This window comes from Macrosteles quadrilineatus, unplaced genomic scaffold (assembly GCF_028750875.1).
Source record: "Macrosteles quadrilineatus isolate MER2022 unplaced genomic scaffold, UCM_ALF_1.0 Scaffold_3__2_contigs__length_128488019, whole genome shotgun sequence".
Taxonomy (NCBI): Eukaryota; Metazoa; Arthropoda; class Insecta; order Hemiptera; family Cicadellidae; genus Macrosteles; species Macrosteles quadrilineatus.
Window position 1 is genome coordinate 67,872,483 of NW_026542596.1, and position 14,003 is coordinate 67,886,485.

The following is a 14,003-nucleotide window of genomic DNA, read 5'->3' on the forward strand; positions in this document are numbered from 1 at the left end:
ACTTTGGGAGAAGATGATGTTGTCCTCACATTAGCAGTAGATAATAACGACAGTTGCAAGATCAAGCATTGCATTCATGATGACAAACTCATGCAATAAAGACTGAAAATAGTTTTTTTCCGGGTTTAATGCAATTTGCAATTGCTCAATATCTTTAAACTATCTAGGGTAATGTTACCCTTTTGCAAAGAAAGAAAAGTCCCATTCCGTTCCTTTGTTGAAAATCACAAAGGAAATACAGATAGCCTAATGTCCTGCCCGTTAAAGTACAATCCCGTTCATCCCTACTTTCTAGGTATTTAGTGATTATTGGTATTTAAATTCCGTGGGAAAAGATAAGGTTGATCAAGAAATATCAGTTTTTAGCAAGCACTTCACCTTGGGTTGTGCAGGGTTGCGTTGCAGTCGTTCGTACAGGGATTGAAGTTTCAACTCACTGTCTCGCAGGCCTTCCAGCATAGAGGATAATTTCTCGTGCTGAGCCATATTGCGCTACAATCATCAACCACATTCATTAACAATTTTGACAGTATTTAAGGACATCAAACAGGGGCTATATGGTTCTTGTGGTAACAAATGGATAAATTTATAGCATGGTAGGCCTAAAAGTTAGAAACTGTTTTGATCAAATTCAAATTTTGTTTTCAGTTAATAAAAAAATAGCTATCTAAATCTAATTTGTTTTTTAAAGCTGTTGGCCAAATGTACCTAGATGTTATTGTTAATATTCAAGTTAAAAAAAAACAAAAAAAACAATTTGGCAACAAAGAAATTTTGAATTATTAACAAATTTAAAAAAAAAAAAATTATTTATAGATAATTTATTTTTGATTAGGTGTAGGCCTATGTGTGTGTCTCTTATCTGTAACATAGTGAATCCATTCATTGTGCATCTCAAAGCATTCTCAAGCATCTTCAAAAGACATTTCCAACCTTGTTTTTTAGCCAGATAGTTAATACATAAACTTATATAAATCAAACATATAAAGAATTGAAAACATTTTAAAAACATTAGTGCCCTTTTAAATCAAACATAATATCAATTTTTCCAACTACTTCAGAACATTTCTCCCCAGACTGGTTGTGAATTTTACAGTTACCAAATTGATCATGCACTTGCTGGGACAAAGTAAAACAAAAATCACAAGACTTTATAGAAGAGTTATAATTGGAAAATATCAGCCATTTTGACCAGATGGTGAGATGCTACCAGCTAATGAGATGCTCCAGTGGTGGGAGCCTGACCCCATCATCTTTCACCCAAAGATTTTTCACCGCCAAAATATTTGCCACAAAATGCACCACTGTTAGCCTCATGAAGAACAATGATTCAGAAATGTTTTTAATCAATGAACATTTCCTCAGATTTCGCCCCAACTAATATTATTCCTTCATTGTTCATGTAACAAATCTAGCAATACATTTCAATTGGTCAGTAGCTTTTCTACAAACAAAACCTTTATTACACCACATACTTTACAACTGGAGATTTTCAATTACAAAATCTCCGCAGCGTAAAAGTTCAAATGACATGAATAGGCCTACTACTGTATGATAGTGCTAGTCCCAACATCTAAATAGAATACTGAAGGTAGCCTACAAACAATATGACACAAAAATGGGGCAACAGCCCTGTTCAATGATGCAAATCCGACAAAATGTCCATTCATTTTTTAATAGACCTCTAAGCTGCTATCGCTGGTACCATATTTTTCAAATGCCCAAGTTATGGCCTATATTGAGGTACCTGTCCGCCGGTAGCTCGCAGCCCGTCCATCATGCTGACTGTCTGGTTGACATAGTCTCTGATCTGATGCAGCCGAGACGCCACCTGCTGCGCCTTGTCTGACTGTCCTAGGTTGTTGCTCTTGTAGCCGTTCTCGGCCCAGCTCGCTTGAGATACCTATATCAATACAACATTGTTCTCAATCGGTTGCGGAAGAACATTTTGTATGTCAGTTCAGTTGTAACTCCAACTACCATTGAATACGGATGTAAATGCCCTAACAGTTTTAGTGACCCTTTGCCCAACAGCTGGCAACCGAAAGTCTCAAACTTATTCTAGACTTCATTAAAATTTTTGTTTGTTTAATTTTTGGGACTGAAATTCTACAACATTTTTGTACATGTTGGAAATGATAACAATGTAACCCTAATTTCAAGATAACACTCCCATATTTTTACACTGCCGTGGGTGATAACACAACAAAATTTTGCTTTGATTTTGTCATAAAGTATTTTAAAATCAGTTACAAGTTTTTGAGTTACCTAAATTAGTTTTGATAATTTTGCCAGCCCCTGAGCTGTAATGTAACACAAGCAGTAGACTTTACCTTCGTCAATCAGCTCAAAAGTTGTAACTTTTGTTATGGCCCTTTTGACATTACGATGCCATCATCAGAATCTGCTTCAACCGAGATCTACCTGTTGTTTGGATTATACGTGGATTTGAGATTCAAAATTCCTAGTTTTATTACTGCTATAAGACAAGAATACTATAGTAGGTACACAAATTTAAACTTTTCAACAGGTTTACAGATTAAACAACAAAATTTAAACGAATCAAAAATTTAAGAAGGACTAACTAGTTACTGCAAGTAGAAGTTACAAAAAAACACGATTTGTAGCCTAATAGAACAAAAAAATTTAGACGAAATCAACAATCCCTGTAATTACTTAAAAACCAATGCCAAAACACGTCAAGTGACTAGTAAAACAGTTGTTACCCCGTTTTGGCTGTTCTCTCTAACAAAAGGTGATTAACTCTGGCAAGTAATTAATGTGTATTAGTCGAGCCAAATGTTTGAACAATTGTTTTAATTGCTACACAGCAATAGAACTATACTTGGGAATAATTGTCATTTGCATTCAAATGTTCTCTTCAAACAAACCTAGCCAGAATCATTTTAGACTGTACCATAATGTTCTTCAACTCTTTACTATCTGTGTAGGAATTACAATATTGAAAAACAATATTAAAATACCCATCATAGGTTGGTTGTGGTACCTTACCACATGCCCAAATAAAAAATGAGTGCTAATTATTAAATACAAGCGTAAAACTGTTAACTGAATATCTCCTGTCTTTTTTATTATTTGGATTTTTCATTACAAACTGCCCTCACCTCATCATCGTCGCTGTTGTACACAGAGTGGCGTTGGCCGGTGTTGAACCACAAGTTGTCTTGTGTTACGCCATTTTCTTCTGGAAACAAACATAAGTATAAGGATCATGATCAAGCATCAAGTGATATGGGCACAGAAATATGTCTTTCATAAGACTTGTGCACTGTATTGGAATCACTGGGTGTGGTTTTTTAAAATTCGCTCTATGTGGCAGCCAGTAAAATGGTTTACAATCATTCCAGCAATTTCTAGTGACTCTGTAGGGTATATAGACTTTATTAGCCTATAGGCAACAAAAATCAATTAAACGAAACCCGCCAAAGTTTAGGGTAGACATTTTAGTTGCCAAAGTAGAGTAGTAGTATTCAAGAATAGAACAGTACAACAGACAACATTTATTTTTAATATTTTTCACAATATTGCCATGGACATGGATATTGTGAACCATAGGCTATTATAGTGTTGAGCATTCAGTAGATATTAATAATCAATAAAGCAAACTCAAATGAGCAAAAAAGGTCAGATAACAAATGTGGAAACAAACAAAAACCATTAGCTCATCTCCAGAATTTTGCTACAGTAAGGCACCCAAAGCGATTAGATTTTTGGGCGATTAGGTTGCTATTCTTTAAGTTGGGTTATCCTGAGAATGAGTTTTTAAGAATTTACTGTAGCCTACTGCCTCACATTAAATTGAAAGGTAACACAAAAAAATACGAAGTGTATTCACCTGTGTCAAAAGATTCAGAAAACCTGGAGGCTGAAGTGTTGGATTCCTTGCGATTGCGAGGGTGAGGAATCGTCTCGTTGACAGGCTGCCAGTCCAGCGAGCTCTACAACAAACCAAGCTAACCACTCTCAACAAGTTCCACAGAAAGTATTTCAGAAGATTGCATCAAAGTAGTTTGACACAATTTGTAATATGCATGGTTTTATAAATAAAGCTGCTCTCAAAGGGTTTTCTTTTTTGTAGGGATGTGTCGAGTCTGAATCTCGAATCCACTGAATCCTAAGAAAATATTTGGATTCGAGATTCAATTAACGAGATTGAAAATATTTTTTTTTAGAAAAGAACACAGTATTGCCTAACCATAGAGGTTATTGACGTCGTAATATACAGTACTGTGACATTGACTAACCATAGAGGTTATAGTCGTGGTGGTGGTTATTTGTGTTAAATGGTTCCTATTCCATTCTTGCTTTTTTAATCACCATAAGCCCATTTGTAATTATTTTTGAGACTCGAGATTCAAAGATTCGAGGTTTAATTAAAAAAAAAAATGGATTTGAGATTTGAAATTCCTGGATTCTACCATCACTACTTTTTAGGTTAATCACTTGAAAACTGCATTTTTGAAAAATGACTAGGTTAAAACATATCATGTAACGACTATTTTGCCTAATTTGGTTTTGATACCTACGTTTATTTTCATTTTGGTAAAAAAACTAAAGTATAGAAGTGAGCGTTCATCGTTCAGTTAATTTAATTTGTACAGCATGAACAAATACTTATAATCTAGCATTAGGTACCAATTTATAAGAGTTAAAATTATGTACGACTGTCAAGATTTTGCAAATGACTGAATTCATCATCATAGTAGAATGTTTGGGTATACAACAAAATAAAAATCATAGCAAAGGGCTGATCAGATAATAAATAAACCTTTGAGCAACTCAAGACACTATAATAAACTCAGTCAATTCTGACAAGACTGCCATTAGGCCTACATGCATTCTGTCAATTCATAATATTGTATTAAATATCGTTTAAACCTATATTGTTATATAATGATCATCTTTAAACAGACAAATTAAGAAAATACCATAATAATTATAACCAAACAGTTTATAAAACATATCAGATTACGATAGGTCAACACGCGAAATCATTGTTTTAAAATTTCAAACATTTAAATCTACATCATTAAAATTTAAGTCTACATTTAAAAATAGGACCAACAACTAGTTATATAGAAAACCCAGGGTGGAATAAAATTAACTTGGAATTAGTTTGAATATGTTTGGAACAAGATTTAAATATGTCATCAGTTGGCCAATGAGGTTAGTCCCAATTCCGATTGATGTGATCCTTTGAAAACTATTACTAATATGCTACACATTTTACGTAAGTATTTTAAATATGTGCAGAGTGTAACCTACTATGTGTAATCTGATAATGTAAAAGTACCTACAGTAAATATAATCTAAAATGTCAGCATACCGGATTAGCCATGGGATTGTCAGAGGACCACAAGGCGGCAAAAGATTTCACAATATGGCCACCCATTGGCAAGAGGCCAAGTCTCTAAAAATAAATACACCACAATTCCTCTGGTTACCACCCAAATTGTTATAAATACCTGGGTATACATCCACACACTTGCACAATAAGAGTGGTAATTAGTTGTTTAGTTTGAACTTGACCTAATTGCTGACATAGCTTTTCTATATTGTAGAAAAAATAGCCAATATTCGCAGGTGTAAAAATTGCAATTTTATTTTATAGAATATGAATTATTTTAATGAACTGATTAATTGATTTAGGCTTAAATTTTGTCCTAGCGAATTTCCCAAAAACTGAAGGTTTGCTGCGGCGGGGGTGTTTTAGTCTTAAAATGTGTATTGGTATTGTATGGATCCAACATTCCAGTAGGCATATCGTGTAATATGAAAGTTTTTTCTATAGCCTACGCCTAAATATGTTAGAGTATGGCCAGATAATCTTTGTCGGTATTCCATCTCTTGTATATATATTTAATAGGTTTACCAGGTTGTTGGGCATGTGGACATGATTGAAGGGATGATAATCTCGACGAGTCGCTCCGTTATACTCTCGTGATGCTTCGTTGTGGGATTTGGTTTTAGGAACAGTTCCAGTTTGGCGAGGGCCTCCACCGTTTCCTCCGATTCCAGGAGCCATCCTTATTTACTCTTTGCTAAAAACTGTAAAAGGAAAACCGTGCACAGTTAAAAAAGATTTAAGCTACATATAAAATAGAACGATTGCATAGTTGATAAGTCTCATTACGGTTGCTTAAAAACCTAATAGCAACAACCCACAGTCTGTTGCTAACCATGGATCAACATTATCTTTCTTTAGAAAACATTTATAGCCTACCACAAATTTACACAATGAAAGTCTATGATAGATCAGCAGCGGCTGATTTGATATACAGTACTTTATGTGTTCCCTAGGCCTAGCTGGCATTTTTAAAAACTTTTTTGTGAGGGAACGGTCCAAAACCTGATCTCACTACTAGCTAACGTCAGCCTTTTGTTAGGTACTTCAATCATTTATTGCCAAATTACAAATGTCATCCAAGAAAATTTGAAAATGTTGGGCCCCTATCTTCTAGAACAGATATAAAGTAAGCCCTAAGTTATGACATTTAGGCCTAGGTACGGTATGTTAAAGGACTGTTCACACCGGCGTAGCCAGATGTATTAATACTTTTTCGAAATATGTAGCTGACGTAGCTCTTAATGTAAATCATAGAGAGTGTTCACACTGGCGTATTAATACGTGAGCTACGGAAGCTACAGCACTGCCGCTACGCCGGCTAGCTACGCGTAGCTCGCATAGCCGAATACGCGCATGCGCACTAGCCCACTGGGCTGTCCACCCCCACCCTCCCTCCAACTCATAATTAATTTATTAGTGGTAGGCCTAAATGTTGGACTATAACACAAAAATTCACTATCACTTAAAAGTCATTAAATCTATCACATTTAAATTAGACTATAACATAATAAACTTAAGACAACTTTATATGATCAATATAATAATACCATACGAGTATTTAATGGTCCACTAATTTTTTTTGTTTATGCTTACAAATCTCCTTATTAAAAACTAAGTTTATGTCTCTCTTAATTTGGTTTATTATGGTTCGTTGGCTGACATTTATGAAACAATAATGAATTATTTCTAGACGTAGGCCTAAGTCTTTTAGCGAATTTCCTTATAGGGAATATTAGCGAATTTCACTATAGGGAATAAGCTATTACCGTAGGTCTTATGGTTAGACTTAGTCCCGGGACCGATTTACTTTTTCATTATGATGTCCCTAGAAGCCAAAAATACCATCCGTTCAAAATCATATATATATATATATATTTAAATATTTGTAATAAAAATATATTTATATATATATATGTATGTGTGTGTGTGTGTCCGTTAGCACAATAACTCGAGCAAAAATGATCCGATTTCGATGAAATTTGGTACAAATGTGTAAACCTACGTTTATTCGAACGAGTTCGCGAACCAGCATGATCGGACCATGAGAACGGGGTTTTATGGGGGGATTTATGGGGTAAAAATTGGTTTTTCTCATTTTTGACCCTCAAAACATAAAATTTCCCAATTTTCCTCTAGACCATTTTTAAGAGCTTAAGGCCGGTCTACACGCAAGGATTTACCGTACGTTTTACCTGCGCAAGTAAATCGTTGCGTGTGTACCGCAAAACTGTGCATTTTTTAGAACTGCGCGGAGACGGAAGACGGAGCGATAAAACTATTGCGGAGAGCATAGTTTTGACAACGTTTTCAGACAAGTCGTTGCGTGTGGACACTGTCATCCGTTTCAACTCCGTCTTCACGCTCAAACCCCCAGTATGCAGTGTTTTCTTCACGTGCTGTCAGAGGTATAAGTGTGTTTTTTAATTACGATCACATATCTTCAACAATGCTTCCGTGATTTTATTGTTGAATTCATCGAACTCTGCAGAAGTTTCCTTAATTTGTGGAGGTTCAAGAGTAAGGAGTATAGTGACTGTGATAAGAAAAAGACCTTGATACTTTTGAAAAATACAAAGCAGTAGATTCAAACGTGAACAGAGAAACTATTATGAAATTGGTTGTCTTTTTAGTAACCAACGTCTTGACCATAGTGGGTCTCTCAGACTTATTTCTTTGCTTTCTTGTAACACTGGCTGCAGAAATCGACCACAAAAACACATCTTCCATCATATTACATGCACATAAACTGAAAGTTATCACAAAACTGCACTAAAAGTTGGTGCTGAAACCTGTACCGTGTGGACGCATTTCTTTGCAACGACTTGACTGCAACGTTTTACCTGCGCAGATAAAACGTTCGCGAAATCCTTGCGTGTAGACCGGCCTTTAAAAAAACAAATAATTCAGTATATTGTAGTGTTTTTGTATGGTTATTGGTTATGGAGGAAATTGTAAATTAAAAATTCCCATGTTATTCTTATGGAGAATAAGTAAACTGTTGTAGTTTGCTTGTTTATGCGTATATATATATATTATATACCTATATATATATATATATATAAATCTATATATACATACATAAAAATTTGAACGAATGGTGTTTTTGGCCTCTGGGGACATCAAAATGAAAAAGTAAATCGGTCCCGGGTCCAGGTCTTACCGTGCCACCTACAGTACCGTAATAGCTACTTCCCTAAAGGGAAATTCGCTAAAAGTAGGCAGGTAATTAAATTGTAACTTATACAATCATTTTACTTAAATAACAAAAACAATACCTATTTTCTAAACCTCAAAAAACGTTCGTCAGGCGTCCGAACAGTCCAAAAATCGGTGGAAATAGGCTAAATCTGAAATTGACTGACAGACCTGCCCTGGATGAGTGTAGATAGTGCAACAGAAAATCCATTTTTTTTTCGGTACCTTGGTATTATCCGGAGGCCACTTATTTTTTAGGGATTTTTTTTAGCGGAGGCCAAAAATAACTATATAATTAGAAAGAACATACTTTAATTGACTTACTGTCCAAATTTAGCATGATTACGATTAGCGGCGTTTGAATTTTGGCTCCCAGAAGGCAGCGATGTCGGCGAGGATTAAGTTGAGCGGCGACGCCCACTATAATCCACCAAGTGGATATATCCTGTATATATACAGCGCTGTGGCGGTTATGTTAGGTTGGGTTAAACATGTTTGTGGGACATTCCTCGTTTCGTTATGAATCGAACGATACCAGATGAGTCATACTTTAGTGCTTCCGTCAACAACCTGACCTTGACGTACTTGGAGGGGTTTTGGCATGCGAAAGGATGACTCATCTGGAATCGTTTGATTCAGAACGAAACGAGGAAAGTCCTACAAACATATTTATGTTAACCCAACCTAACATAACCGCCGCAGTGTGCTGTATAAGGGTGGCCCCTGGATAATACCAAAGTACCTAATTTTCGTAGACTGTGAAGTGCCGGAACTGATATAGGCCTAGGCTATTAAGTGTAAATCAACCATCAAGGTGATGTTACCGTCAAGAATTTATAATTAAGTTAAAACACCATAGGCTTAAGTTCTTTCAAATTTTCATTGTCTACAACTTGTTGATTGTTACAAACAGTAACTTGCTTTATAAACTCAATCATATTAGGCCTAAATAAAAAAAAACATTTTCTTTTACCTCAAACACATAGGCCTACTTACATTACACATCTGTCAGAAGTCGGAACAATCTGAACAATATCGGTGGGAAGAAATCTGAAATTGACTGAAAGACGCCGACAGATCGACTGACGGACCTGCTTCGAATGGGTGTAGATAGCCCAATAGAAAAACCAATTAAGAATAATTTTTTGAATGTGATGTGACTGATTTTACTGACCTGTGACGTGCCGTAACGGCTGCACTTTACTTTAGGTCCTACACCCATTCGAATGAAAATATCTATCGATAGCCTATATCGATTATTCGATAAGTTATATCGTTTGGTAAGTTAGGTAAGGTTAACCTAACCTAACTAACCAAACAATATATCGAATGAAACAATCGAATAATCAAAATTTTCATTCGAATGAGTGTAGGACCTAAAGTAAAGTGCAGTCGCCGTACGGTAACTTAACTGATGTTTGTGAATCGATCTTAAAACGTCAAATATGCCTAGCTGATGTTACAAACTAACTTAAGATCTTCCTACGGTTCAGTTTGAAATTGAGGGTTGAAAAGACCCAAGGCTAGGTTAGATTTGCTATTCAAAATTTAAAAGTTGCCGATTTATAGCATTTTTTGCGATTTTCAGTGTGAAATAGGCGTCTGCCCTAAAAGTGCCAAACGTAAAAAGTGTTCAATATAGGCCAAATAATGAGAAAAAAACATTTTTTTTTTTTAGAAGCCCCTAAGGTAAACAAATAGGACCTCTATGATTCGTGAGCAATAGGCCTACCCAGCATTGAAAAGAACACAATGCTACGACAGGATCTTAGCCCACAAAGTAGGCCTAGGCCTAATATAAATCTTTTACTTTTCAGAACAATAATTTGTAGGTAGGTAGATAAATTAAAAGGGCTAACTGCAATGTTACAGTAAACTTAGATATCAAAAGACATACCAACTTGAATCAATGGACTAGGCCCAAGCACCATATGACACTTGCATTTTTCACATGATAGGCTATAAACTATTAATCTGGATGACGGTCTGTTAGTTCCACTTTAAATATGAAAATCAAAAGTAATAATTTAAATTGCTAAAAAACTAGATATAAGTTAATTGCAAAATGTCCCTTTCCTGGCGACCGAGACTATTAAAGATACGAAGAATGTTTATTTATTTTTCACTTGTTTTGCGTCACTACACTGACACTATGTCAATCTGAATCTATAAACTTTTTTTCGTTGATGTGTCAGACAGAAGACAGAAGTCACAGAGGCACAGTCCAACAGTAGTTTTCTACCTTTTAGAACCATAGAAAAAAATTTAAAAAATGTACACGGTGTCATTGATTATTAAACTTTCCACTATACAAAGTAAATGTAAGTAAATTATGCACTAACCAAATAATAAAATTAGCGTATCATGGGTAAATAATAGATTTATAAATAAATAAATAAAGTATAAATGTATAATCGATGATATTATTTATCGAATCACACTATAAATAGTTATTCTATACATTTTTATTGCCAATCCCCACGGTGTTGTAATAGATTTCTTTTCCATATACAATACTTACTTACTTGATACTTGTGTGCTGTGTCGTTGACCGACAATGTCGGATAGACTGCGTTATTATATATACATTTAAAATAACACTACTATTTACAATTTACATACATATAAACTAAATCAAACTTAATCAGGCTGTGGCAGTAAATAAAACGTGTTCCCCATTTTTAAGGAAGGGCTTATATAGCTTTTAGGGGCTCTTCACTCAGCTCCTCCAGAGAGTATTTATAGTGGCCTATCTACCAAGCTATTTCTGATGGCCGCTTTGAAAGAGGTGATGTTCATATCTCGCACCTTAATCCGGCAAGGTATTAAAAAGCCTTATGGCATAGCGGGGATAGCTTTTGAGGGTGCGGGTGAGACGACATCGCGGCATGTCAAGGTGTAGTGCTTGCCGGGTGTCATAGCGGTGATGAGCTTCTCTTCGGTCAATCAGATGGACATTCTCTTTCAGTAGTATTAAGATGTTCAATACGTATTGACTGAAGACTGTAAGAATGCCCAGGTCTTTAAAAAGGGGCCTACAATGTTCGTTGTAGTCGGTTGACATATTATGATTCTTACAGTTTTTTTCTGAAGCAATAATATGTCCTGTGCTGCTGATGAATTAGAATTACCCCAAAGTACCAAGCCGTACATAAGATGGCTATGAAACAGAGCATGGTACACAGTTATCAAGAATTTCTTCGGTATGATGTTCCGAAGTTTCCTTAGGAGGCAAATAACCCTAGACAGCAGTGCGCATACCCTATCAATATGTGAGCTCCAGCTTAGTTTGGGATCCAACCAGAAACCTAGAAGTTTAACCGGCTCATCTCTTTCTGTTAGTGGCTTCAGTGTGCAGAGCAAGGACTGAGTTTTGGCTGCATTTAATTTCAGGCGGTTTGTTGTAAACCAGTTCTTGGCCAGCTCCAAAAGATGGTCAGCTCCAATATGCAGTTGCTCAATGTCGCTTCCTCTAGATATCAGGGTGGTGTCGTCAGCGAAAAGGAGGGTGGAGCCATTTAGCCTCAAGTCGTTCACCGCCACACTAAAAAGGAGAGGGCCGAGCACCGAGCCCTGTGGCGCTCCATGTGAGATACTCCTAACGCAGGAGAAGGCCCCATTTATCGCAACAACTTGCCTGCGATTTGCCAAATAACAGGACAGGGACTTCAGCACAGTTCCGCCCACACCATACTTTGCTAGTTTGCCTATCAGTAGCTTATGGGACACCACATCAAACGCCTTGCTCAGATCGCAAAGTCGAAGGAGGATTGACTCATTTGTGTCCAAAGGCGTCAGTAATTGTCTCAACAAGACTCAACAGTGCGGTGGTTGTAGATCTACCCCCTCTAAATCCACGCTGTGCACTCGAAAGAATGCTGTTTGTCTCAAGATAGGCCATGAGTTGTCTTTTTATGACCGTCTCCAGTACCTTAGAGAAGACTGGGAATATGGAAATAGGACGAAAGTTTGATAACAGCGATGGGTCTCCCTTCTTAAAGATAGGTATGGTCTTTGCTACCTTTAGGGAATCAGGAAAAACCCCACACTTAAGACAAAGATTTACTAGCTGAGTCAGAGGCTTTAGTATAAATATCATACAATCAATCATATGACTCCCTCCTCCATCGACTACGGATACAGCCGAGGCCACCTTTAACTACAGGCCGCGGCCTGGTAGAATTGGCAACGTCGCAAGTAGGGTTGTTTAGTGTCAGACGTCCCATTAGATAACATGGCAGACAGCTGACATCAGCTAATTCATTCGTACTTTATTGATTTTAATTTAAATGTATGAACATAAATTTATTGAAATATTAAAAATAAAACATACAGAATTTAAAAACAAAACAATATGATTTGTACATTTAAAGCGGAGTCAATATTTTCATAGTCCATTAACCAAGCTTTCGTAAATACACAAATACCATTTAGCTGCATCCAAACAAAACAGCTGTTACAACCCTACTTGCGACGTTGCCACTTCGAAGGCCGCGGCCTGACAGCAGTTAGTTACTGTAGATGGACGTGGATAGACTCGTACAGTCAACTAAAATACTGTTAATTGAGCATTTAGCAATTAAACAACTAAAACCAGGGGTAATTTGCCAGTGTGGGCAGTATGTGCTGTTGTTGCTTGTTTTAGCTGTGTATAGCGGAGGGCAAGTAGTACTTGTTAGTTCACAAATACATGTTTCTATTCGTGTTGTGATGATTTAAATTGAGCAAAACAACAAGCGATGGATAGATGAAATCCATGGTAACACCATTTTCTAGATGTATATTATCAATACTAACACTCATGGAGGAAGTTCATCACCCGTCAAACGTCACAGTTGTTCATGGCAGAAGGAAGGCTCTTGGAGTTGTGGCTGGGCTAGAATCATCACTAATCACTAATCAGCAGACCCTTGTAGCGTTATTAAATGTAAGTAACAACGCTTAATGACGTAATTACAGTAATACACAACAACCCTAACTGTTTTTGTAAAATATAATTTTGAAATTTTAATTGACATCGAAAAAAAACTTTTTGATTCTTGGTTCAAACTAATGGCTTCACTTAAACAAGGTACAGTTATAAAGTACTCTTTCTCTTTCAACTTCGTAATTCCATTGACAAACTTCATATCAGCTGCTATAATTTTTTTTATGAGTAGGATTTGCACTAACAAAAAAAAGGAAATAACTTCAGAAAGGAAATAACTTCAGTCTCACGTTACAAATTGATCAGCTTTTTGTCTTTGATGGAAAAAATCTTTCTTCAGATTCGGTTAAGTATAAGGACGATAAAAAATACTCTGTATCTTTATGATAAAAAAAAAATATATAATACCCACTTATATAAACATTGTTTATTTAGTTGAATTGGGTAGGTACTGTTGTAGTGAAGAAAAAACAGTTTAGTTTACATATATTTCACATAAAGCTTTACCCTAAC

The 14,003-nt window shown here is 36.1% G+C and overlaps 1 protein-coding gene across 4 annotated transcripts in view; it reads right to left on the reverse strand.

The window, feature by feature from the left end:
* Nucleotides 1-10,678, reverse strand: part of LOC128989579 (pericentriolar material 1 protein-like) — a 69,220-nt gene extending 58,542 nt beyond the window's left edge. The window contains exons 1-6 of one of the 4 annotated variants that reach the window (XM_054411489.1): nucleotides 10,461-10,678; nucleotides 5,894-6,069; nucleotides 3,857-3,959; nucleotides 3,126-3,205; nucleotides 1,748-1,903; nucleotides 379-492 (exon numbers count right to left, since the gene is read on the reverse strand). In XM_054411489.1, the coding sequence (XP_054267464.1) occupies nucleotides 379-492; nucleotides 1,748-1,903; nucleotides 3,126-3,205; nucleotides 3,857-3,959; nucleotides 5,894-6,046 (606 nt within the window). In that variant the 5' untranslated portion in view covers nucleotides 6,047-6,069; nucleotides 10,461-10,678. Of the gene's footprint in view, nucleotides 1-378; nucleotides 493-1,747; nucleotides 1,904-3,125; nucleotides 3,206-3,856; nucleotides 3,960-5,347; nucleotides 5,417-5,893; nucleotides 6,070-10,460 lie in introns of those variants that run through there. The other 3 variants (XM_054411490.1, XM_054411492.1, XM_054411491.1) reach the window with 3 other exon arrangements.
* Between the last annotated feature and the right edge of the window lie 3,325 nt (nucleotides 10,679-14,003).